General features: G+C 45.0%; 1 protein-coding gene across 9 annotated transcripts in view; it reads right to left on the bottom strand.

Moving 5' to 3' along the window:
• The window catches only part of DNM1 (dynamin 1), a gene marked incomplete at both ends in the record, with an annotated part of 66,906 nt that overhangs the window by 20,212 nt on the left and 19,723 nt on the right, over positions 1-26,971 (bottom strand). For 5 of the 9 annotated variants that reach the window (XM_084299175.1, XM_084299173.1, XM_084299174.1 and 2 more), the window contains 14 exons: positions 4,201-4,314; positions 5,527-5,538; positions 6,805-6,856; positions 7,277-7,347; positions 7,561-7,647; positions 15,817-15,955; positions 16,767-16,834; positions 17,857-17,992; positions 18,076-18,218; positions 19,229-19,389; positions 19,883-19,981; positions 20,509-20,712; positions 21,797-21,946; positions 22,887-22,960. In XM_084299175.1, coding sequence (XP_084155301.1) covers positions 4,201-4,314; positions 5,527-5,538; positions 6,805-6,856; positions 7,277-7,347; positions 7,561-7,647; positions 15,817-15,955; positions 16,767-16,834; positions 17,857-17,992; positions 18,076-18,218; positions 19,229-19,389; positions 19,883-19,981; positions 20,509-20,712; positions 21,797-21,946; positions 22,887-22,960 — 1,510 coding nt within the window. Of the gene's footprint in view, positions 1-4,200; positions 4,315-5,526; positions 5,539-6,804; positions 6,857-7,276; positions 7,348-7,560; positions 7,648-12,356; positions 12,496-15,816; positions 15,956-16,766; positions 16,835-17,856; positions 17,993-18,075; positions 18,219-19,228; positions 19,390-19,882; positions 19,982-20,508; positions 20,713-21,796; positions 21,947-22,886; positions 22,961-26,971 lie in introns of all 9 variants that reach the window. The other 4 variants (XM_084299176.1, XM_084299178.1, XM_084299172.1 and 1 more) reach the window with 2 other exon arrangements.

Raw genomic sequence — 26,971 nt, 5'->3', positions numbered from 1 at the left:
CAAACAGAGAAAGGTGATTTTACATCTTAAAGAACGTTGATCATTTACAAAAGAAAGAAGGATTGAGAGTTGGAGGTTTGGATGTTCTGGAAGTTGTTTGCTTTGTTTGTCTGGAAAAGAAAGAAAAGAAACAGTGAGTGAAAGCATAAGTAAGGACTGGGTAAGAGAAAAGAATAGAGTGTTACCCAGGAGAAAATATGCACTTGAGAAGAAAATAATGAATGAAAGAGTTCCACAGATGATGTAAAGAGAAGGAACATGTTTCAGAGAGCACCTGAAAACAGGAGAGGAAGCACCTCAGAGCAGACCTGCTCCTATGGCCTTCGGACAAACTGGGTACAAAAACCAGGCTGCAGCTGGATTGTCAGTCACCACCTCCTTACAAGCTTGTGATGACTTGTGGGGATCAGCACAGAGACAAAAGGATTTCTGCCAGCTGAGCTGGGCCTTAAGGACAGACTGCTGGTGGCAGGGGGGATGGTGCAAGTGGGGGCTGCATGCATGCGTAGCAGGGGAACAACTTCAGTATTGATCCATGTATCTATTTTTAAGCTAGAATTGGACACAAGACACTGACAGGTACAGAATAAGCAGCTATCTAATGGCTGTCAGGAAGGTCACATCTTCCCCAGGACAAGGGAGAGTACCTTTGTACTTTAAGCAAAAGGGAAAGCAAAGAAAGCCCAAGCACAACTGAGGCAGCAGGAATCAACATGATGCATAGGGTTATGAAGCATCCCCACACACGCACCTGAAGGCGCCTAGAATTTGCACACGCAGGAACCAAAAGGCACTGCTACTGCATGCAGCTCACCGGTACTTCCACACCAGCAAGGCCATATTCTTCTCACGTAGTCACCTGCTACTACAAACCCCATATTTCTAGTCCATGATTTACCCAAGGACAGAAGGTCCCATCTGTGTTGTACATTCACACAAACTGCCAAAGGAACAGCAGATACGTACTCTGTGCCTGCTTCTCCACAGAGGTCCCCCTCCAGCAGGGAGCTTTATGAATAGGAACCACCAAGCACAGGGCTCAGTGCATCTTGCCTACAGGGTCCTCATCACCAGAAGCTCCAGCCCAGCTCACAGCCCCTCTTTTGCGGCCAGAGGGAAACCCCTGTGGAGAAGCAGGCACTGAGGATTTCATAAGGGATTGAGGCAGGCCTATTTGAATCAAGTCCTTGAAGCGTGTCCACTACAGCGCTGGTCAGTGTGCTGTGGTGCTGCACTGATGCTTTGGCCCTGGGGACACTGTGGCTTCCCCGAGCAGGGAAATCGTGTTCTGCATTGCCAGCAGGCAGAGCACGCTCCTCTCTGCCTCCCACAGCTGGCCTGCAGCACAATTCCCCAGCGTTCAGGAGGCGCAGGTACCTCAGGAGGGTCTCCAGGTCTTGGGAGGCCAGCTTTCTGTGGGGCCACTCTCCATAAGGCCAGCATTTGACTCATTGAGAGGAGACAGGAAGAAAAACAGAGAGCCCAGGAGCACACACACACACAGAAATGCTCTTGGCAGCAGAGCAGAGTGGGGAGCCAACTTTCCACCCCCGCCTGGCCCGCTCTTTCCTTCCCCTCCCATTCCCCAACACACTCCTTCAGGCCCCTCCAGAGCATCAACAGCCATGTCCCTGCTAACATGTGATGCTGGGCCCTTTAAGACATTTTAAGTTTCAATTCCTTTCTTCAGAGGCAGAGGAAAAACAAACCAGCATTGCGGAAAGCCTGGTATTTCACTAATGGGGTCCAGATGTCTCCATTCCTCAGACTCTGGGTCCTGGCTTGCAAAACAGGGCAGGGAGAGGCTGCGCCCCTGCTCCCCCCAACGCCCTGCTAGCTTAGCCTTTCCCCTGACCCCACCACACCATTTCACCCTGCTCCTTCCCCCATTGCCACCCACAGCCCTGCCACCAGCACTTCTCCAGAGGCACACAACAGATTCGTCTCCCTTCTCGTGTCCTCTGGAAAGCTGCCAGAGCACAGGGGAACTGGGACCAACGAGCCTGCAGAAGCACAGAGCTGGGCAGACAAAGCCTCCCCCTTCCTCAAAAAGCTGAAGAGAAGAAAGATCATTGTGTACAGCCTTAAAAAAAAAACAAACAGATTATTTCAGAAACCATACGGGACATGGATCCTCCTGCTTCTGCATTAGTGGGGAAGCAGAGATCTGGACAGGCACACAGATAACCCTGTCTGACAGAGGGCCGTGCACTGCAGACAACCCTACAGGATGGAGCCAGCCACACACAAGACTGAGGTTTGGGATGGGAATTCCCATGTTCAAGGCTCTCCAAGCTGCCACTGAAACACAAACATTTATCTTCACTCTACTATGGAAGTCCAGGTGGAAGCTGCTTTATTTCTGCCCCCCCACCCCCCAAACAGCCAGTGATCAAAGAGCTGAACCTGGGGAGGAATCAAAAGCACGCTTCCCTTTCCCCTCTGCTCCTGCTCAGCTAAAAACAAAAGGCTCCTTTCTCAGGAACTGCTCAGACTTTGCCAGCACTCCCTCTCCTGTGTTTAAGGGACCCAGGCCGGCAGGGGATTGCTTTAATTAGGCAACCCTACCTCTTGCTATGGAGAAGGGAAATGGAGCAGACCTCCAGTTGCTATTGACCCCCTAGGTTGCACTCCCCCGGGAGGGAGGAGAGGTCCAATCCCCATCCCATGCAACTGGAATCTATCAAGAGTTTGTTACAGTCCTCCCTCCCACTCCCCAGGGGAAAAACAAGGAGTTCTGATCATCTCTGCAATACAGATGTAGCAGTTGGCTTTGATTAAACTACTTGGTGTTTATAACCACCCAATCAGCGTATGTAACCTGGAGGAAAGTGAAGCCTCCACAAGCAGCTCTGAATACCCAGGTCAGGAGTCTCAGAGCAGAGACGCACTGATTTAGCAAAAAGACATCTAATGCCCAGCTCTTCAATTATGAAAGCTCTGTCTGCTCATCCATAGCAGCACCACAGCAGTCTCCAAGCAGAAAGTGATATTTAGAGGCTGATTCATCACCATATTTGTCATCACTTCCACCTGCTGAGAATGAAACAGACCCACTGATCTCAACTAGACAAAAATCCAGGCTCAGCTACAGCTCCCAGGCACACTGTGTGCCTCAAAACACCTGAGTGACAAAAAACAGAGTGAGGGACAGCAGTTTGATATCAGAAGCCTTCTGAGCACACTATCAAAATATCAATATCACACACAAAATATCAACTCTGAACACATGACTACACCATAGCAGGCATTTTTCATCTCCCAGCATACTGAGTGGGGCTAACTCTTGTGATTACATCCTTATCAAAAGCATCCAATTATTCTTTTATTCTTTATTCAGTATAATCAAAGACAACAATTATCTACCTTTATCTTGCAGAGGAAGCAGCACACTTGACAATGCCACTTTCTTTCGGGACAACTCTAAATGTTTACATCATTTCCCTCATTTCCCACTGGAGCAGAAAGACACCATACCACAATGCCAGAATTCTTAATATTCACCACTTTTAAGCAGCTCTACAGAGTAGACCCATGTTCCTCTCAGTGATATCCTACACATTACTATTTCAATCATCAGTACTCCAACCATTCACAGCTGAGAATTTTACAAATACACATTAACTGGTTCTATATTGAATATAGCATGAGACTTTCTTGCTTTGCAGGCTTAGGAACTGAATCCTGGGGATGTTACTTTACCAAAAGTCAGAAGGAACCAGCATTTGAGCTGCCCCTTCAGCTCTACGGCTCCTGTTGCTGTGCACAGAAAGGTGACAGCTTTCTTTGTAACCAGAACAGACGCATGAAAATCTCTGCCGCGCTCCTTCAGAAAACTCACCTTGGCTGCCCCACAAATACCAAGAAGTCCAGACCTTGGACTAACACATCACCCTTGAATATAACTGTGACAGGAAGCCAAAAAAATATCAGATTCATTCCCAGTGTCTGTCAACTTCCTGCTGAGCCAGGGCTTCAGGCACAGGTTACTCCCTGTGCATCAGGGAGGCCAGACCAATTCAGAAAAGCTCAGCAGTACTAAAACTGCTGGTAACCAGGCCCAAGGATGGTTTAATGGCTTCTGCTTATGTCAGAAGCTGCAGACAGTACTCAGAAGGCACACCTGGAACAGCAAGAGCTGAAGGCTTAATTCTAACAAATACCCAAGACTCAAGTCTCAGAGCTGAGCAAGCTACTCACTTCATCATCCTTATACCAGGAGAGGTTCTCTGCTGTCAGGACAAACCAGTACTCCTTGGAGCCACCCTTCATGATCCCAATGTTGTTGATGGTGAGCCAGCCCTTCCGGATGACCTAAGGGGTTTGAAGCAATAAGTATTAATAACATCCGTAAAAGCACAGACTTAAGCGACAGAAGAAAGAGCAGAGGGTACCCCTACACACAGAATCACGTGGAAAGACAAGGAACACCGTGCTCTCTGCTGCTGCCAGAAGAGCCCCCCACTCAACTGGCCAGTGAAGGTTTGTCTCAGAAGGGCCAGGAATAGCACAAAAAGGATGCAGGAAGGAACCTGGCTGTGCCTTATATCCTCTGCCAAGGGAAAGAGATACAGGAAGAACTGTATTGAGAGCGCCTGGGACACTGGCACAACTACAGAAGCACCAGGTCACAGCAACACACCCAGAGAAGACCATGCCCAGAGAACACCAAGGCAGCAGTGCACCTTTTGGCACACTGCACGTGGGGTGTGCTTCACCCAACTCAGGAGTGTGGGAAACCAGTGCGAGAGGAAGAGATGAGCAAATAACTCAAGGAATTGAGTTTAATAACAAGGATACACTAAGTACAAGAACAAAATGGTGCATCTGGAATTAAAAGGCTGGACTTTAGCATACCCATGTATTCAGGTAGTAATTAACATAGAGCAATACAAGTTCCTTTATGTAACTCTGTTGAGAAGCCAAGCTGTTACTCTGTGAAACTCCAGTTCACCACGCGCTGCTTTAGAGCCTCGCACACAATAATCAAACACAAGTAATAAAATACAAGTATGCATCAGCTTAAGGCATTAGCTTTTATGTCTTACTGCACTGTTAACACCCAGGTACTTCTGCATGCGCTGTGTGTACCTTGTTGAATGGCTTGCTTGTTGAAAGTGACTGCACTGCATATTAGGAAGTTCCACTGTGTGAGCAGCACGGTCCTTTTACCTAATTTAACCTATAAAGGTAAACGTCAGAGCATTGGATCTTCACCTCAATGCCCACTGATAAACCTGAGATAGTCCTATTCTCTCTGTGGACAGGAGAGGGCAGTGAAACAGAACTCCAGAAGCCTGGATTACTGCTTTTTATTTCCACCCACTCAGATGTGCCAGCAACCCTAGGATTTTTCTCAACATACTACCTTTTCACCTCATTTATGCTTCACATGTGCCTAGTGCCAGCTGCCTTCCTCTCCCCATTCAGCAGCAGAGGGAATAATTTGCCTGTGCACTGCTCTTGCCTTCCCAGATGCAACATTAATGTTCATTAGCACACCCTGCTGAGTGGCCTTCTACTCACCAGGATCTCATCCTGCAAAGGGGAACCATAGCAACAGCAGCAGAGCAGAGAGCAGGAGAGGAGCAAAGAGAGGAGAGATTGTTACTAGGAAAGCTGGAGCAGGAGAAGAGAGGCTCAAAAATAAATTGGAACCCAAGTCTTCTACTCCAGGCATTAACAAAAGTAACCCCCATCCCAAAATAAAACATAAAACCTGCTAAAGGGAAAAGCCCAGGCACTTTACAGGTTGGTCCAAAGCTTGCCCTTTCTGCTCTTTTGCAGTCAGCTCTTCAGCAAGGCATACCACAGGGTTTGAGGCTCCCTACAGCCGCTCCGAGATCCCATAAAGTGGGTGGTTGGGCAGTTCAGCCTGATGACCTACCTGCCAACAACACTGAAAGAGTCTGCATGTTTGTGTGCAGGGAAAGGCGATTACACAGGTTCTGAAGCAGATTGATGTTAGGAATGAAGGTCTTTAAAAAGATTAACTGAAAGCATTTGTTTTTATTCTCTATCAAACTGCTTGTACAGCTTTATTTCTACAGGATCTTCCAGCCTAGATAGCATTGTCATTTTCCTAGCAAATCTGGAAGGTGTCATTAGCTCCTTTTTAATTGGACGTGCAATCCTTACAGTTCCTGAAGGAATAAGCAGACTCCTCCCCTCCACTGCTGTCTTCTCCCAATGGAGATGTTCTTATATATAACCAGTGCAGCCATGGCTATACATATCTGTCTCCCTGTACAGGGGGGTTAACTATTTCCAGCAACATTTTCCATCTGAGTGCCCATGAACTCTTGAAATCCCTTTCCAGAAAGAGTTTATTAGTAAGTGGCTCAAATGTGAGTGTATCTACAAGATCCTAAAGTGTTCTGTGCTACCTCACTTCAGTGAAAGAGCTGGCACAGCTAGCAAAGGGGCTGAACACCCAGGGATGTACATTAACAACATTAATAGTTATTCCTACCAGAAAAGAAAGACCAGACAGCAAGCAATGAGCTTACATAAGGTGGTGTACCCCTTCTGGCCATAAAAGACTAGATCTTGATTATCAAACTTATTATCAAAATTATATTATTTCTCTCTATGACGCTTTCTCTCTGTTGCTACACTTAGTTCTTTGACTGCAGTGAGCCTCAAATACTATCCTCCAGGTACAAGCAGAGCTTGATCAATATAAAAACCAAAAAGCCACAGCATGGAGCACCACTGCATTTAGCCCAGCACTTGTCCACCTGGCAGCTTCCAGGTAACAAACATCCTTCTTGCAGCAGTGAAGGAGATGGAAACGTGGCCTACCTGGTTCCCAGCTGCCTTCTTCTTGCTCATCTGGCTGCTCCTCTGCTGAGCACTGCAAACAACAGTAGAGATATTCAAAACCCCCCAGACTCTTCTTCATCACCTGAATCCTGCTCCCATCAGGTAGCTGTTACAATGAATTGAGACCTCTCACCACTAAATTCCAAGTTTAGATACTCCAATCCACCTCAATCTGCTCTCTCAGCCTTGATTACTCATCTGCTCAGTCCCACACTTGGGTCACAAACCCTCCACAGCTTGACATAATGCTCTAACTCCCCCTTCCTAAGCATCCCTAATTCTCCTCCCCTGCCTTGTGGTATGAAGCCACTGAAAAGAGAGACAATACTGAGGGTAAAGACATACTTTGGGGCAGCACCTGCACTGCTGCTTCTGAAAAACATTTATTGGAGCAGCTATGGGAGAGAGCCACAGGAAACACATTAAGATGAGACAAGATATCAGTGCTTACTTGGCAAAGCCAATGAAATCCTCATGGTTTGTATTCATGTAAGCCAGCTCAATGTCTATTAGAAGCATGACCTGCCAAACAGAGGCACAGACAGCACAAGACAGATGTTAGGTGACTGACATTGTCTTAATCAAGGCTCACAGAGAGAGCCTTTTATATAGTTCATCTGATCAGCCTCTGCTGCCAGACTCTCCTTGGCTCAGAGTTTGGCTCAGCCCCCTCTAGCCTAGACCACCCTCCACCCCACATCATCTCCCCACTCGCACACCCTCCTGATCACCTACCTGATCTTTGGTCCTGCCTTCTCGCTCACGGATGTGGGTAGTAACAATCCTCTCCATCTCCTCACGCAGATGAGGGTACTGGCTGAGCTGCAGGAGAGAGAAAACACGTGCACATGGGAAAGGGAGGTATAAAGGCGCGGGGGGAACAGCCCCCTGCACGTATGCATGCACATGTACACCCTGCAATCAGTTTTTTTTCCTAAGGGAAGTTCTGGGAAGCTGGACTTGCAGACAGATTTTCCAAGATCCTGGAAGCCTGCCAAGCACATAGTTCATTCCTTTTTGCTTTAAGCTTCAAAGAATGGTCCTTCTCACTCTTACAGCAACTTTTGTGTCATGGAAAACCTGTTCCAAAACCACCATACTCTCCCTGGCATATGAACAAGCCAGATAACTTTTTTTTTTTGTTTAACAATTGTTCTAGATGTTCGACAACTCATTGGCTAAAGTAGACAAATGGCCCATTGCTGCAGCCTGCTAAATCTTATGAGAAGTCCCCTGGGAAAAGTGGGTTTTGATCCCCATTTGCTGAGGCACTAAGTGAAAGCATTTAGCCTTCCCCATCAACACCTGCAAGCAGAGACAGAGGACCTGACTGACTCAAGGGGGCATATCTCCAAGGAATGCTGTGCTCTGGGCATGCAGGTGCAGCTCCTACCTCCTCTCTACCTGCATCAGGGCAGGATTACATAGCTGAAGTCCATATTCACATACAGTTTCTTTCAACTTCACTGAGGAAGGAATTCTTTCCTGAGTGCACTGAGAAAGAAGTGCAAGGACTTCACTGGCTGTGGATCAAGAGAGAAGTACCCAGAGGTCATACATGAGACACCCTTCCGAAGTGAGCACCTTAAAGCTCCCTTTCACACAGTGCCTACCTACTTGCCTATAATTCATAAGCCTCTATCAATTTCAATAACAGTACCTGGATGCTACTCAGTTCAGGTTCAGCATGGCCAAAAAATGGATTTTCCATCCCCAGGGTCTAGCTTTTTAACTCTTCACCTATCCCCCTATGAAACTCTCCCCCCCTCCTTTTTTTTTTTTTTTTTTTAATTACTCTTAACTACAACACCACACAGCATTTCCTAGCATCAGTCTGTTTTTAAATATACCCCCTTGAGGGGGATAAAGAGTCCTTTGCCTGTTATCTGTACTAGTTTTGTTTCTCCAATTTATAAGAGCTTTTTAAACTGACTTGCCCACAAGCAATTATTTCAAGCTAGAAAGACTGGCTCAAAAGAGAGTAGCAGCACTCCTGAAAGCCAGATCTTACACTAACCAGCAACAGCTCTCCTACCATCTGACCACAAATAGCATCAAACCCTTGCAGTCAAGCAAGTTGCAGTAGCCTGGAACTGAATTTGAGAACTAGCATTAACACTGCCTATTTTCAAATGGGTCGTTTGTTTTGAACACCAGTGACCCTGCAGAAGCAGGAAAAAAAATATGGAAATCAACATTCCCCACCACCACCTTGTCTTGAGAATGCAAACTGGGTGTTCTCCGTGATCTTTATGATTCAGGCAGCTGGTTGCTTCAGAGATACATATAGGCAAAGCTTCCTGTTTCCTCTGAGGGAAAGGAGGGTTGGCAAAGGATTGACAGGAAAGTTAGGTCAAAAAGGAAAACAGGAAGTTGGAAAACCTCTAAGCAAGTCTCAGCTTCTTTGCTTCAAATAATAATAATAAAAAAAAAAGTCAAACACATCAACCCTCTCCCTGCCACCCCCACCCACCCCAAAGGCACGCAAAGAAAACACACTGTGGTTTATTCAGAACCTTGGTCATCCAGCAACATTCGTGTGCAAAAATAAATTGACAGCATCGGTCCCCATGCAGGAGCTTCCGACCCCAAGCATGCACAGGAGAAGCAAGGGCAGGCAAAGAAAAGTGACACCGACAAGCCACAGACATCCACCAGGGAACATGCAATAAGGCATAGAGGGACAAGGAATTATCATCAGCAGTACGAACAGCACCCAGAAATGCCATGACTCTGAAAGACAGGAGAGCAGGGACCCTTCGAGGGGCTACGTCTGTCAGCCTGGGATCACATCCCAGTTCAAGTGGGTTTTCAATCCTCTTTTAGCTGGATTTTCCTGTTTTAAATACAAGCTCACAGCCCTCTTTGAAAACCAATTTGTCCCAACGTTCCTTAGTTCCCCTCTTTGCACATTCCAGGAGTTCATGCCAGCACACTGAAGATCAACCTTCAGCCAAAAGGATGCTGACTTGCAAGTCCTTCCCTCCACTTGTGAGATGCTGCAGTGCAGCCTGGCACAGAAGGTTCCTGATTCTGGAAAAACACTAGCTAGGACACCAGGCGTGCAAGCCTCCGTACTTGCACCAGCTTTCTGTTTATTTTGGAGCTACTCTCCATTTAACCAACTGGAAGAAGCTCAGAATCAGGCCAGGCAGAGAATGCCTGCTAGTGGCTAACTTTGTTTCAGTCCTCAACTCTAGCAGCCAACAGATAGTCAACTGGAACTCTCTCCGTGCAGGGAAAGCTGTGCTTCTGTAGCACATGAGGAACGGATGGGTTTGCCTCCTATGTTCTTTGTTAATACACTCCTATTATTCCATCTATGCAACTTTATCAACTGCACACAAAGATTTCTTCACCATCTGGAGGTGAAATGAAATAATTGTGACAGCACACAAACACCACCACAATAGTTCAGAACAGCAACAAACCAAGGCTACAGGACTGGTAAGCTAATTCACAAGGTGTTAGCCCAAGCTCTCTTCTTTTCATGAAACCTTGCAGGACTTCATTCCAAGGTTTGTTTTTGACCTCTGAAAGGCTGCATCAATCCACAGCACAGCAGACTGGGTGTGACCTTACAATTAGCATCAGTCCTGAAGTAGCCTTTTCCAGATGCCTCCCCTAATAGCACATGCTTTATGTCCAGATGAAGCAGCTACGGCTATAACATGCAAGATAAATACTGCAAATCAGTTAACGCCCCTGTGCAATTATTACCCTTTGTCTTACACCATCAGAAACCACCTAAGACTTGCTGCTAACCTAGAGTGGTCTGTGACAATTTCAGAGATCTCCTGGCTTTTCTTCCCTCTTTCAGAGGGAGATACAGGCAAGATTAAGTCTTCTTACTATGTGTAGACATTCACCTTTAAATATTATTAAAGCCTTCCTTTCAGATTTTCCAATACTATCATTAGATACAGCCACTCAAGGAGTTGTCTCATCTTTAACATTCATCTCCCTGGCCTCCCAGGCTAAATTTTATTATAGCCATTAGCTTTCTACAGTGCCACTGCTACTATTGACTTCTTTATAGCATATATATCATCTTTGAACATCCCCACGGGGTCCTCCACCACGTCAGATTAAAATATACGGAGCCAGTGGGTGTCCAGCTGCTCTAATGACATTGCCCAATACAGCTGTTGGGTATCAACACACGAGGTTCTCATAATTCCTCTCCCTCCCCTACCTACAGGATACATCTCCTGCCAGATATAGAAAACAGCGTAAACAAAATCAAAACCACCAAAATGAAACCCACAAGAGAAACAGGCTGGAAAGGAGTTACTCTGCCTTGCCACAGCTATTTGGCAACAGCAGCACTCCACAAGAAATACAGCGGACAGAACTCAGGAGTTGAGCTCTGTGTTCCCAAGTACAATTAGTCCTCAACAGCTTAGCTCTCAACTTCACTCTGAACTCAGTTATCCTCCCTTCCCAATTTTGGGCTGTATGATTGCGAGTCTGGCTACAACCCTGCAAGAATAGGATTGTAATTTTCATGTCTTAAAATAACCAGTGAAACAGCCCTTTCCAACTCAGTTCCAGGAGCATACCACTATTGTGCTACAGACCTGTTTCTGGCCCCTCACATCTAAGTTCCACACAAATTAATTGCCACTCTCCCTTTATTTTCAGGAGGCATGTGGTGCCCCCTCCTGGACAAAACTAGCCTGGGAACCAAACCCACTCCTGCCCCAACCTCTAAGCAGTATTCATTTGACACCTTCCATGTCACTCAGCGAGCTGCTGCTGCCCTCTGCTAGCTTAAGGCTCTTGCTGTTTACAGTGTAAAAATAAAAAATATCTACACTACCTCAACTGAGCATAGTCCATGGAGCGAGGCATCAGCAGGAGAATGATGTAAAGGGTGTAATGTATGGAAAAGCCCCTACCTCCCCCCCAGGTCTTTTGGGCCAGTAATCTGTTGACACTGAATCTCTTGCACCTCAGACTTTAACTGATGGTTGTTTTGTGCCTGATACTGCTCAGCACAGCTCTGTAGCCAAGCTGAAACCTGCAGACCGCCTGTGCTGTGAGGGAAAAACACAAGGTCTTTTCTGGCTTTTTATTTTTAAATATTTTTCTAGAGTATTTTTTTTTGTTTTTTTTTTTTGTTTGTTTGTTTGTTTGTTTGTTTTTTCCAGGGGGTCCCATTAAAAAGTAAGCAAGAAGTTCCAAATATGCAGGCAGTGGCACAGCAAACCGGGCTTACAAAGGGTTTGATCCACACTGAGGTGAGTGCCACTGGGCCAGAAAGAGGAAAAGGGCTCACTACAAAATAATCCACTGGATCCCAGCTCACTTAACAGCTGAAGAGCCCATCAGCTAATTTCCACTCCTCTTGGCCTGTTTTTGAACTGCACTGATGCCTGCAGGCTGCTGCTCTCCTTTAGCTGCATCTTCATACCCATTTTCTCTCACTAGGTTTGCTGAGTTCCTGTGGTACGTGTGGAGAAACAGCGTGAATGTGTGTGGGAAGGGGCGTGGGCGTTGACCTTTCTTTGTATTTTTGGTTTCTTTACCTTTTCGCTACACTTTCTGATGGTGGATGTGAGCTCACTCACTACCATATCCACACACTTCAGACTCGGCTCCTTCAACTTCTGCACCTGCTTTTTCACTATGGCTTCAAAAGCGAGGTCAGGCGTGAAGAGACCCGTTCTGCATGGCAGGGGCAGGGTGGGAGGAAGCAACGGGGAAGAAGAGAGCGAAGCAGAGAAAGAGCAGGAAGAAGGAGAGAGGAGGAAGGAAAAGGGAAAAGAGAGAAAACAAGGCAAAATGAGAAGTGAGATCTTTGGTTCTCTCCATTAGCTTCTTGAACCAGGTGAGCATTGCTATGGGGCCTGCGCACTGCCAAGTATCAGGAGAGTCTACAGGCAAATGGAAGTGGCAGAGGGAGGGAGGGAGGAAGAGCTGGCTGGTGAAATGGTGAGCTGTCGAGAGCAAAATGAATGGATGGAAGTCCCCAGGGATCAAGTGATCTCTTCCTGAAGGCAAGCTTATGCAGATTTTAAGACGCAGCTGCTTGCCACAGCAAGCCAGACTGTTTCCTAGAGGCTCACCGTGTCTTGTTTCCCTTTGTCTCTAGGTATTCCCCTTTCCTTCCCGCTGTGATTACCCCTTTCATGCTTTCCTCATTTCAGGTGCAGGAGGCCTGAACAGGAGCCAAGCCAAGACTTGCAAAGGTCTGTCACTTGCACCTTGTGCTGGCCTGAGAACTGAACTGAGCGGATGTCTCGATTTCAGAGATTAAGATAACTGCTCCACTTACACAGTGTCTTTTATCTCATTCACCTTTCCCACAACAGCTAGCTTTCTCAGTAAAACCAGAGGCAAGCCAGTGTTTAGGGAAAAGCAAACATGCTACAAGGCATCCACAGCTACACAAAGCATCTGTCCTGCATCAGCTAACCTGCAGCGTCAGGCCCAAAACAGGCTTGTTGAAGTATATAACCAAGTATGAGTTTCCATACTATCTGATGCTATACAAAGAGCTCTGTATTCTCAGTTCCTTTACTACGACAGAAACAGAAAATCCACAGAAACTACAATTACTAAAATGTGGCCAAGTTATTCCAATTCAAGGCTATTACCGCAACCAAAGAAGTTTCTCCAGCACATCCATAACACTTCAGAGCTTTTACTGGGGTGCTTTTTGTGTCACTCAGGAACTCAGTTCCTTCTCTTTGCACAGCATATAACTGCTTTGAAAGTGCTTTCAAGGGGACAACACCCCCTTGACACAGGGGTGGGATCCTGCTTTTTTAAAGGCGCAATTAATAGTCAAACTGTGGCATCTGCAGCTCACAATTAATCCAGGTCTAGCTATAACTAGACATCACTCCATCTAAATCAGATATTTACCCCTTCACATCATCTTTCATCTCCGTAAATAACATCTGCAAGACCCCAAGTGACACCACTCTAATAAAATACTTCAATGCATATTATAGGACCTACCGTAATCTGCATTTTAAGTAGCAGAGAGGGTTGGAGTACACTAGAGGATTCAGCTTCACCCAAGGGCCTCTCTCAAGGTGCCAAAGCAGCCTCTTTTGATCAAAGCAAAGGCATTTTCAGAGCTTCCTTTGCACCCTCTGACTTGATTCCTTATTCCTACTAATCTAGTCAGCCCGCTAAACTCAGTGCACGCCATTTCCCCTATGTGCATCGCTTCAAAGACCAGTCTCAGGGGGCCTTTCACAAAGGAGAAAACCAGTTCCTTCAAGTACCTGGGTACCACCTGCATGCCAGTATTTTGTTTCTTCAGACACAAAGCTGTAACCATGACTACTAACACACAACACAGCAAGCAGCACTGCAGTCAGCCATCAAATGCTGCTTAGCAGTGGGATCTAAATTAAAACACAACACTAATCCTGAGTCTGTGAGGTGGCCCCTCACAGATTCCCCTCTCCAACCCCCCCACACTCCATTCCTGTGGTCTTCTCCTCTTATTTCCCACCCTACTGTACCCACCACCTGATGACTAGGAAAACCTGTTGCTGTCAGAACAGATGGTCTCTTCACTACTAGAAGCATCAGTAAAAGAAGAAACACAGAGATGAACAATGAGAAATGGAGGGAAGGATGCAAACAGAATGAATAGGATGCTTTGAGCAACAACTGATGGATGAGGAACAAACCAAGAGAAGCTTCAGAGGGCTTGAAAAGGAATGCCCTTCTGATCCAATTAGCAGGTGACTCTGGATACTTGGCAGCCTGAGGGCCTGTGCTTACCTGTCACCAGGCTCTAATGGCAATTTTCTGGGTGCTCCCCACAGTCACATACCCCAAGAGAGAACAGCAGGACAGAAAAAGGAAGCTCCTCCAGCACTCTAGAAACCTGAGCAATATCTCACTGCAACTGCTTTGCTCTCCCAGGCTGCTCTGGGAGGCAAAGCATGTGTCTGCATGCCTGAGCCCTTCTACAGAGGCTCCCGGCCCTAAGGGCTAAGCATTTCTCCAAGTGATGGCAGCTATCACCACTTGGGCACCTCTCCCCACCCTCACAGGGAGAAGGTGTCAGACTCTCCAGACACCTCCTGCAATGCCCATTTACCTGCACCTGAACAGCCAGTGGCGATTCCAGTCCCCAGTACCCATGCTACCATCCTAACTCAGGTGCCTTTTCACCAGTACCCAGCCCTGGCTGAAGCAGCAAGCCATGGCTGAGAAGAATGGCATGTGTCTTCCTATCTTGCTGCTTTTCAGCCCCAGCCTCACACAAAAGCTGCCATATCCAGAGCGCAGAATCAAGGCAGGTTCCTTACCCCAGCCCCAATAAATACCAGTATGAATCCCAAAGGACAAAGCTTGAAGTCCTCTCTGAAGGAGAGGGCAGAAGAAGCCCAGAGGTAGATTGACATTTCTAACATGATCCTTCTCAGCCATGTGCTGCTCTTCCAGAATGGGATATGGACCAAGCCAACCAGAAACCAAGCCAAACACCACAGGAACGTTCCCCTGTGATACAGCCCACAGCTGTAACTGTGGTAGCCTCCAAAGTTCAGCCCCATACACCCAGCCAGCAGCACCCTGCCCTGATACTAAAGGCTTGTTTGGGATTAACCCTCCTATTTCTAGCAGAGGAGAGGGGACATGAATTAAATCCCAGTTTCTGGCTTGGAAAATAAAACCAGAAACTAAATTTAAGTCAAATGTGGCCCTATAAGAAATACCCTTGGTTTGGGGAGGAATCAGGAATCATGCTACAGACTGGAGGTGTGTGGGGGGAACATCTCCAGCACCCCTTTTGCTGTAAAGATTTTTGGGAACAAGCCCATAGCCCATGTTCCACAGTGCTTTTGTTTGGCTTGTTTGCTGGATTGTCCCAGGCTGGTACCACTCAGGTCTAGTCATGCTGAGGAGGTGGTCAGAAACACGAGTGTCGCTGCAGGCAAGTCCCTGCCCCAGTCACAATGCTGTGCCGCAGCCAGAGAGGGGGGTGGAAGGTGCCAGCTCCATGCTGCCTCCAGTTACCTTCTTGGTGCACTGTCTAACGGTATTGATTAACTCCGAAATAACCATGTCGACGCATTTCAGGCAAGGCTCTTTAATCTTCTTCACCTGCTTTTTCACAATGGTCTCAAAGGCCATGTCGGGTGTGAAGAGACCGGTTCTAAACACCCAGGATAGGGGACAAGACAAGGCAGGAGGGGGGGAGAAGGGGCAAGGAGAATGTCACAGAGTTACACACACATCTCGGAGCAGGCACCACCATCACTGAAACCCAACAAACGGGGCTAGGGGAGCATCATGCCCCTCAGAGAAGTCCTGCCTTGGAAAATGGGGGATGCTTGGCACCTCCCAGGAGGCAGGTGCTGAGGGCAAAATGGATCCAAGATGGACACCAGTGCTGCCCCTGACAGGCACTAGAGGCCAGTCACTTTCCCAGGAGCAGCATGACTCAGGGTCTCAGAGATGTGTTTTCAAGAAGTTAACTGCCACTGAGGAGAATGCAACTGTATTTACTACCTGCATACTGGAACTCACATCCTGGGGCCACTGGGATCCTGGTGATGGGCACCCTAATGCTCCCTTCAAATTTCTAGGGAAGTAGGTGCTCAGCACCAGCAACTGTTTTGCGTAATGGTTAGAATGGAAGCAGAAAGTGAAAAACAACATTTAAAACTAAATGAAGTAGTGGTATGGGCTTGCAACCCTGTCCTTTCCTACACAGGAAAGGAAGATGGAGAAAGTAACTAGTCACCAAGGCAGTTTTACCTTTTAGGCTTCTGCAACTCACGTGGGCACAGAAAGCAAGCTACTTTGTCCCTGTTCCCAGATTCAAGCCACTTGGGAGTCCAAGGAAGTTATCCCTCCCCTCTGGCTGACCTACCGTACCTCTGAAGTCTTCAACTCCATTCGGAAGGTCTAGAGGTATTTACAAGGCTATGCAGCCAGTGGTCTGCCTAGTGCATGATACGTGCCTGATACCATGGATGTTCTTGATGGCATAGCTAATCTCCCGTCGCAGCTCCTTCTCATCAAACTCCATCTGCACCAAGAGAGAGTTTTTAATCAGAAACAGTTTGATGCTGTTGTCTGCACAACCCCAGGATACATAACAGCATGTTTTTGTAAAAAGGTCCCATGCCAGTACCATCATGTGACGGATGAAATGTTAGCCCAAGTGTTGGATACAGAGTACAGCCATAAAGCTTCTACTGTCAGTACAGATATCCTGGACAAATATGAATAGCTAAGGGCCTGCATTTACAGGTGCCAACCCCTCAGCAGCTCCCAAGGAGCTATTTAGAGATAAAGCAATAGGACTGAAGCGCTAGATTGCTTTCTACAACGAACTGTTTTGTCTCCTGAGATATAGCATAAGGTCTTGGCAGCTGTTTTTCAGCTAACACCTCAAGCAGATTTACAATTCACATACAAATATATATTGTCCAATATGAGGCACGCTCTTGTATTTCACTAACAAGGCCTCATCTTATTTAAACGAAAAAGAAGGCAGCAAAATGTGGGAGATCCAGTGCTAGAATGTTTTGGCTCCCAACTTCATTCAAACTGATATTAGAGGATTTTCTCCCTATCATTTCTGCTCAGGTTAGTATACTTGGCCATCCAGGAAACCTATCACTCACTACAGACCCTCTTCAGCTATGACAACTATAGAGCAGTTTCTACACCATTCTCACCCCTAGGCCATTTTTAAGAGAACAAATAAGCAAGGCCAGGTATATCTACATCCTCTTTCCTGCTTCTTGCATATGCATTAAGGAGGCTGTATGCCCAGCCTGATGCTCGGGATCAAGGATGTACAAGTTTCAAAACCACTTGCATTACGTGCAACTTAAATTAGATATCTACATATCTGCAAGGACAATCAGACATTGATTTGCTGTTGTCTGTGTTAAAAAGTTATTTTGCACATTTAATTTAGCCTTTAAGAATTAAGCATGAGTGACATCAGAAGATGGAAAACTAGATAGTGAGAGATACTAATACAGGTAGTAAGACAGGCAGGTGAAGAACAGGCAAGGAGAAAATGGATCTCAGCAGTACCTTCACCAGTTCAAAGGGGAAACGCTCATGGAAGATACGGTTAATCCTAGCTCCTCCTGACAGCTCATAGGTATCAATTTGGTCGCCGGAGCCTTCGATACGTTTCTCAAAGTCCACGGCAAACTGCTGGACCATCCTAAAAGAAAACAAAAAGCATGAAGTAGAAGGCATGGCTGAACAGTTACTTCCAGGGAGGGACATGCAGTTAAGGCCACTCACTGAAGCAGAGCTTTAGTTTTGCGAGCAGGATCATCAGGACGGAAGTTCTTGTACTCCTCTACCTCCTTCTCAATGGAGAGAAGCTGGCTCTGGAGCTTGTTCCTCAGCCCTGGCAGGGTGTCACGGATGTGGTTGGTCAATTGCTGCAGAGGAAAAAGGTTCAAGATAAAAGCTGTAAACAGTTAGCAGGAAGGGTGTGCTATGTCAGCACCCCAGAATAAAGAAGAATATTCCTCTCTTGCTGTGTTTTCTGAGTGGTCCAAATAAAGAGTTAAACCCAGGACAGATACCAGTTATAAGCTTGGTGTATCCTGCCTTCCCATCTCCTACCTATTTCACCCATTTATTCTTAATTTTCATTTTTTGTTTTAGCCTAACACAAACCATCTATGCTGACAAGCCTGTCAACTCCAATCAGGAATAAATTTCACATACAATTATTAGCATTTGTCACACCAAGGTAAAGGCTGTTCTGTCTGCAGGTTATCACACCACTGACACCCATCTTTGTTCTGCACACATGAGGGTGGTGGTTAAGCCCTTTTTCAGGGAAAGGGTGACAAGGCAAGGTGAAAGGAGCCAAACACACTAGGGTCCAATAAAGGGGTTTCCACAGAGCACAGATATTGAAATATCCAACTTAAAGAGAAGTAATTAAAGAAGAAAGACAGAACAGTTCTTCACTTAAAGAATCAGTCTTAACGGAAGGGAAAATGACTACCAGCATCATATTTAAATCAATCTTCACAGCTTAGTATTAGGCAAAGACCTCTAGAAATTTATAAGTTGTCTTTTAGCTTAACTAATAACACCTTGCATTCATTCCAGTAGTGTAAATTCAGACAAATGCCATAAACCTGCTACTGATTTTGTACCAGCATCACTGAGAGGATAAAGCAGTGTTCTGCACTTGGTGCGTGAGCTCAATTATCAACATTATCCAGACAAAGCACACTTCACAAGACCTGGCATCAAAATGCTTTTTATGAGTCAGAGAAGGAAGAGTAAGCTAATCTTCAAAAGTCCCATGGCACCAAAACAACGTTCAGAAGTTTTATGTTTTTCTGTATTTTTCCATCCCAGGAGAGCTCTGATGAGCAACCTAGACATCCTTTTGGCATAGTGGGCAGCAGTTCTCAACTGTTAACAGTACCTGGTTCAGCACTTTCTGCAGGTAGGGGGTTCCCATGCGATCAGCCATGTGTCTGTAGGCGGGGTGGGAGAGAAAAAATTTCCTCTCTGCAGCCAGAGCTGCCTGAATGTCCTTCTTTCCATCAATGTCCTTCTGACTTCTGTTGACTACACCAATGTAACCTGCAGGAGTGGGGTTAAAGAGCAGATAGTTGCAAGCATGAGAATGTAAATGGCATTCAGATTGAGAAGGAAGTTACCCAGCTGTTAACATTGACAAAGGGAAGTTTTAGTAGCAACACTTTATTATGTACCAACTGGAAACATTTCAAACTACAATTTCCTCTGAACACCTCATGTTCTGACACTTTGGTGTGCGGGATATAAGTGCAACTATACAACTGAGAATTAGCTTATTTAGTAAATATAAGATATGAGTATAGGGTTATGCTTCTGCTAGGACTACATATCACCTAGGACTACTACAAACATCTAAAAATTTCCTAGGTGTGACTAATCCCCATTCCCCAACTTTTCTCAGTTCCAGCTTGGAACAGAGATGGCCTAAGCACTAGCTTTAACAGATGTTCCAGGATCACGGAAGGCAAGGGATGAAGCCAGGATACCTTACACAGGGAAAATAAAGGAAGTAGATCACAAACATGATAGAATATACCTCTACGTAGAGGAAGTAATTTGTTTTCTAGTACATCTCTTGCATCAGTTCCTTCATCCATAAGATCCAGCTTAGTGATGACTCCAATAGTGCGTTGCCCTTCAGAAAAAAAGTGAATACAGTTGATCAAGCAAAATGATTCATGTTATGTTTTCCTCCGTTCAAATAACTTACAGACTACCCACCTTGGCTACTAAAGGGCTCCTGAACTCAAACACTACAGTTCCCATCATTCCAAGAGGTCACAACAGCAGACCAGATGATAACAGAGGTCAGTTCTCAGTTACAGCCTGCCAAAAACACTGACATGCTATGCCACAGTAGAGAGGGATTTAAGTGCAGGGATTTTCCTGCTTTTCCTCTAGGCACAAGGTGGATGACTACAGTAAAGGAAGGGAAGTCTTTTACCTCTTCAGAAATAGGGCTCAAAGGAAGAAACGTGAAGTAACAAGAAATTCTACTGTAGTAGCTATTAAGACTCACAACCACCTCTCAGAAGGGGATATGTTGGTGAGGATACCACCACCTACGACAACAGGCAAGATCTCACACCTACTGGACTAATTGCAGCCAAAAAGGAGAACTGGGCCACTGGCTAGTAGTCCACGCTAAAATACAAGATTTACCTTGAGGATCCACCTCCTTTGCAATCTTCAGAGCATCAGAATTGGCCAAATCAGAGTTGGCTGGGGATACCGCCAGGATGAGACAATTCTCTTTGGTGACAAATTGCATAAGCATATCTCGGATCTGGAACTCTATGTCAGGAGGCTGGTCCCCTACCGGGACTTTTGTCATACCTGGTAGATCCACCAAGGTCAGGTTCAGGACTAGACATAGGAAACAGAAGACAGAACAAGAGTGTTGAGGTAGGTATGCTCAGGTCAGTAGAGTACCTGTGGCTTTAGTGATTTCAGTACATTAGAGGTGTAAAAGATGCACACGACTCAGAAGAATTCAGAGTTTCCCAATTCCTTTTTGTTGATGCTCAATAAAAAAAATATTTTCTAGTTATCATTAGTCATGATTGTCAGTGAACTTATTGCCATTATTCCCTTTAAATCAGTTGCTCACACTGATCAAGGACTGACCTCAAAAGTCCTTGGATAACGGTATATTTTTAATACTTCATATCAAAGGCTGGACTGTCAGAAGAGTTAGTTTGCATTAGCTGTCCCCAGTATTAAAATATTCAGTCCTGCAGCCCTTACTCAACAGGCTCTTGTCAAAGTTACATAGGCCTTCTCCTGAAGGATGCAACATGCAGTCCTTTAGCTGTTTGATTGTCTCACTGAGGAAAAATTAGAAAATAAAAATCAAGCAGAAGTTCTATGCAGCCTACTGCTGATGTAGTGCCAAGCTGCTGCTTTCCCAACAATGCCCAAAGAGCCATTCACATTTAAAGAGCTTGCAAATTTTGTGCCATTCCACTCACTTGTTTAAGCAGAATTCTTACACTGAAATCAGAGGCTTATGGTTTGAACATTATCTGAAGAGCTCTATGCAAAATACATCTTGACATATCAATAGAAGGCAAATGCTCTGCAGGAAAGCCACCCTTCTCCCATCATTTTTAGTTCCATTTCCTTGCCCAGAAAGCAGGCAAGAAAAGTAGAACTTCACAGTGATGTCAATACTGATGGAAAGGAAAAGTCTAAGGAAGAAGGTTCTGCAGACATCAGTTGCTTCTAGGAGCAGCTCTGTTAGCAGTCAGATACTTCACTTGGCAGACAACTTTTAGAAATATGGCAAAGACTGGCAGGTTGATGCACCACAGGCCAGGCATATGGGGACTGAAGTGGAAAAAAAAAGGGCATGCACACTCGCCAATTCATCTTTCTCTTTACGTTATGACAAATAGGCAGTAACCTGCCTCACTTATCCCCTGACTTCAGAGAATGTATTAAGACTCACCATGGGGAGAATAGACTCTGAGGTTAATGGGCACAGGGGAAATCCCTTTGTTGGAGCCAGTAACACGATCCGTTTCAGCCTCAATCTCCAAACGGACCTCCTCAAAATCTGTGAATTTCTTTCCTTTGCAGTGTAGGAACTCACCATATTCTGTTTAAAAACAGAAGCAGAGGCAGAGATGGTCACTAGAGTAAAAGAAACTTAGTCAAAAGTGTAACAGAAGTTACAAGTGTGATTTCCACAGCTGCATTGAGATACCTTTGTATTCAGAACTTGGACTAGCTCTGTATTCAAGTACTGGGGGTAAATAATAGTCTCATTACATGATAAGAACAGACAAGAGAGCCTCAAAAAAAGTAAAATAAATAAAAAAAACATCTACTGTCAGTTTTTAATTGGTTGCTTTTTTCCTATTGTTTGGTTTTGGCCAGTCATTGACTAGGCCAACTAATTCAAGAACCCTCCATTTCAATTTAAAAAGCCTCCCAAAAGTCAAGCTGTCTTCGTGTAGGCAAGAGGACTGTTGAGAACAGGTCAAGCCCACCCAACAAGAGAAAAAGAATACCCTGAAACAGTCACTTGTCAACTCCTCCTCAAGGAGTTCTTATAGGAGATCTTATGTTTGAAGGGGAACAGTAATGAGAACACCCTGCAAGCAGAGAGCAAAACACTGAACAACCCAAAAGACCAGCCACAGAACTCTACGGCCATTCTTCAGATCCCAGCATTCTCACATTTAATTTAGTGCAATAAGTCATCTCACCCCCTTATTTCAGAGGATTATCAACACGGTCCTTTAGCTTTTGGGTCTTACCCATTCATAAGAGCCACAGCTGCACAGACAGAAAAATCATGACAACTATATGCATGAAACCCTGCTTAGATCAAACAAAGTAACAGAGAAGCATTTTCCATCTCAATATTTAATGCATCAGATGTTAAACAGGCAGAACTGAAAACCAGCTGCAGGTCATTTTTATGGTGAAAAGCTGTTTACTTTTTTACATTGTGCATTGTCATTGATCAAACGAGACCCTTCTAGACTAGCACAGGAATCCAAGCTGGACACACGGGGAGGCAGCTCACATACCTGTGCTGGAGTTTACTAGCTGCAGGACCAGCGGGCGTCTGGTTACGATGCCAGAACCACGTGGCAGAAAGTCCCTGAAATGAAAGAAGAAGTTTCAGATGAGTGAATGATCGTTTCCTTCCCTTTTCGTGGCTTTTCTGCTTCCATTAATACTCATGGATTCCAGGGTGCTTCAGCCACAGCTATGATAGAGTTTAATGCACTAAAAAACAAGCACTCCTCCCCAAGGAGAGACTGTTGTTCTGAGGAAGCCTGTGCTTAAAGCACATTCCCTTTAGCCCCATCTGCAACAACTATGGTCCTTTCATCTGAAGTTCCATGCTAACTAAAAAGCCCAATTAATACAGCTATATATAATTTAGTTTTGTTATCAAGGTACAGCTCTGTTTCATCAGAAAGAAAAGCTGAAGCAGAGACTGAATACTAGTGTCTTTTGACAAAAGACAGCTAGCTGAGCCACAACAAGATCACTCACACCCTGCACACTGGGACATGAGGACACTATCATTCCGGCATACAACCACTGTATGACCTGAAAGAGAATAAATAACAGCCAAAGGCTTGCCTCCACTCAGGGCTTTTGCTGGCTAACAACTCAAAACCGGGTATTGCCAGAGCTAGAGCAGCAACAACTTCCTCCTGAACTAAAAAGAATCCTGAAATTTTCTGTACTTCAAGTCATTTCAAGGGAAGGAAGCCTTTCACTATCCTTTTCCTAATGCTGACTTAGCAGCCACAGCCCACAAGTTCTCCTTGCTTTTTCTTTTTTCAAATCCGAGCGCTCCAAGCAAAGCTAGGCACGCTTACTTACATCTGCTGATGACCTTGCTAGTTTGTGGCCTGTTTTCGAGTACTCAGCTGTTTATGTGGCTCTTCAAGAGTCACTGAGCATTTCTGAAAACATGACCAGTTTGCTTCCTTACATAGCAGAGAAGCACCACTTCAAAAATACGGTGTCTACAGCATGAATACAGTTGTCTTTGTTAAAAGAAGCCCTGCCCGCATTGCTTGGTTGCTGGCACGCAGTCCTCTCTGTTGATAGCTGTGGCAATGCAGAATTTTGCCAATTCAGTACTGACTGTAACTGCTCCACTTACAGAAATCCAGGCCTCTCAATTTTCTATCGTGCCCTTGTCCTGCATGAACTTAATACAGGCAATGGAAATGAAGACGAGGAAAGAGCTTTTGTTTTTAACACCTCAGACAAGGGCTTGAGCAGTTGTGGTTTCAGCTCCTACTTTGGCTACTGACTTCTTATATTATCTTATGCAGCTTTTTCTACTTCCCTATATTTCCCTTTCCTCAGCTATAAAGGCAATTCCAATTCCTGTGGCCTGCCAGAATAACTTGGTAATCTCAAAAACTGCAGAGGGGTTTCAAGTGACGAGAGGTACGGAGGCGTCCTACAATCTCTATTGCCTCAATAGAAATATCTCCTGTAAGTTCGGTCTGCAGTAACGTGACTTCTGGTACAACTCCACTACAGTTAAAATAAGACTGTAACCCACTCTCATTACTTTAAACTTGTCAGAAATATAAAGTGTTAACTGGGATCTTTCATTTGTTTTTCAAATACAGCTCTTTTTTCCATTCCAGGGGGATTAACCCTGGAATCTTTGAGGCATTGCATCACTCTAGCAGTTTTCTGCTGCCTCAGCTTCATTCCTATAGATGTCTGTGGTCAATATGTGAAAGAGCCCTACTCTAGCATCAGTTCTTTTAGCATTAAAAAAGATCCATCCAAGCTGCACTGACTTATTTTGACCTTATTGCAGGTGAGGAAAAGGTATAATGTAACTATAGATTCCCTTTCTAGGGCACTGAGATTCTATTCTAGCTATTGATCTCCAACTTGCAGCACCAAATCCTACCTTGCTGTAGAAAGAGCATTGCTTGCTTTTATAAGAATAAGACCTCTAGGAATTAAATTCCCCTCGTATCATGCTCCCTGTTCTCCTGAAGCTTCCTGCTTTGGCCCAAATCCTAGTTTTTCTGTTGTCCTTGTCACAATTAAAGGAAAAAACCTCAGGGCAAAGACAAATGTAAAACTGATGTGGCTTCTGGATTCCAGCATTACACAAAACTCATACAATTTATTGCATTAACTGAGTAACTTCCAGACTGCTCCTAGAAAAAAAAAAAAAAAAAAAGAAAAAAACAGGAACAAACACTGAGTCCTCACAGAAGGCAAGAAGCTAAAAACATAAGAATGATAATTCAAAAAAAGTTTTCTGCCAGTCATTTTTCAACAGCTTTCTCCTGAACACCAGGCAAGATGTCATTTGAGTCACTCCACTGCATTCAGTCAGGCTAGAACAGGCAACATTTAAGCCTCTGACTTTCTGCCCTTGTTGTTAACCCTAGCAATTGCATCCTTTAAAATACTAACAGTATGCTAGTTTACTGTGATAAGTAAGTTATTTTCAGTAAAGAACACATTAACCAAATACTTTCTGGTTAAGAGTTCTTCATTCCAGAACTGCATGCTGTTAAGTTTAAGTTCAACCTTTCCATAGCAGCATTACTAAAGCAGCACCTCCTCAGTTTCTGTGTCAAATTCCAGGATGCCTAGCGTCGGGAATCTAGGGCTCATCTACACAGGCATTTACCCACGGAGTTACACAATTATATTAATATTAAAATAAGTCAGTATAAATATACACCCAGTGAGCTATTTAGGAATAAATACACATCGATTCTCTTCCATGAAGCCTCCCTTCCTAGAGAGGCTCAGGGTTAGTTACCTAAACCCATAGCTGGTCACCTATCAGTTATCTCAGTACCGTTTTCAGTCTGAATGAACGCTTCAAATTTGAACCCTACATGACAAAAAATGAACGTGTTGGTATCCACAAGCTACCAGAACGTACATGCGGTTCAACTTTCAAATTTTCCTTACGGTCAACCCCCATCAGGAGTTACAGCCAAAAAGCTTTATAAAAATGGATGCACTATCACCCCATTGCATCTGTATCGTTTCCCTATTGGGTTAGCCCCCTCCTTTCTCTCTGGGACAAACTCTTCCCTCTCCTGCTCAGGCTAAGCCTTTCAAATCGGACACGAAAAAGCCCAGATTAGTGAATTCTGTGGCAAGCTGGCTGGGTGCCAAGGGGAATGCAGCGTAGAGCAGCCTTGCCTGCCCTCTTGCAGTAGGCATAATAAATTACTTCTGTAAATAACCTACAGTGGAGCACGTGTGGCATGGACAGCACGTGTAAGCCCAGGTTGAGTCCATTTATCAGCCAGGGGAACAGATTCATCCTGATAGAGCTGCACCAAGAGACAAAATTAATCCCAATAGATAAGAACGACATGCCAGATGAATGGGGCAGACAGGAGCAGAAAGGTGAGATAACCTGGCTTATTCAATTCTGGAACAGGAGATGAGCAGTAGCAAAGCTGAGAGCAAAGTGAAGAAGGAGGGAATACATCTTTGGAGATAACGTGCTGTAGTATGCCCACACTGGGATGACAAGGGCAGCCAGGATTCCCCTTGGAAAACAAGGCAGGCTCTGGCATGACATTAAAAACAGCCTCATTACATAGACTGCTGCACAAGATGCTGTGCCTGAAACATGCTCTTCAATTAGGTTAAGAGCACCAACTGTTTTCCTCCTTTATTTTTTATCTTAAGAAGGGAAAATTACTTTGTTGTTTTGTTTGTAACACGCAGGAGTGACGTGACATTTGATTTCCTATCCTTTTAAGCACAAATACCACCCTGGGACACTTCTTTACGCTAAGTTTCACCCAGAAAACAAAGTACATAATAAAATAGCAACTAAAAACAGGAGTGGAGATGCTGTACTCAGGAAATAAAAACCTACTTAATTTGCTTATATCTTTCACTTAGGTATTGACCCAAAATTCCCCCTTAAGACACAGAGGTATCAGTTCTAGTAACGTGATTCCAAGCATTTTAGCAGAGCTGGAAAACTAGGCTCAGACCAGCTTTATTCTCCAAACTGTCAGTTTTTGGAAGACTCAAGCATATGTTTCACACTCTTATTAGTAAATTTTTGTTCTGACAAGTAATAGCTCTCCTCTTCAAAACTAAAGGATGAAGAAATAAGGATGTAAATCCT

This window comes from Netta rufina, assembly GCF_964035555.1.
Source record: "Netta rufina genome assembly, chromosome: 20".
Classification (NCBI taxonomy): domain Eukaryota; kingdom Metazoa; phylum Chordata; class Aves; order Anseriformes; family Anatidae; genus Netta; species Netta rufina.
The sequence above is the reverse complement of the archived record's forward strand: the minus strand, read 5'-3'. Positions and strand labels throughout refer to the sequence as shown.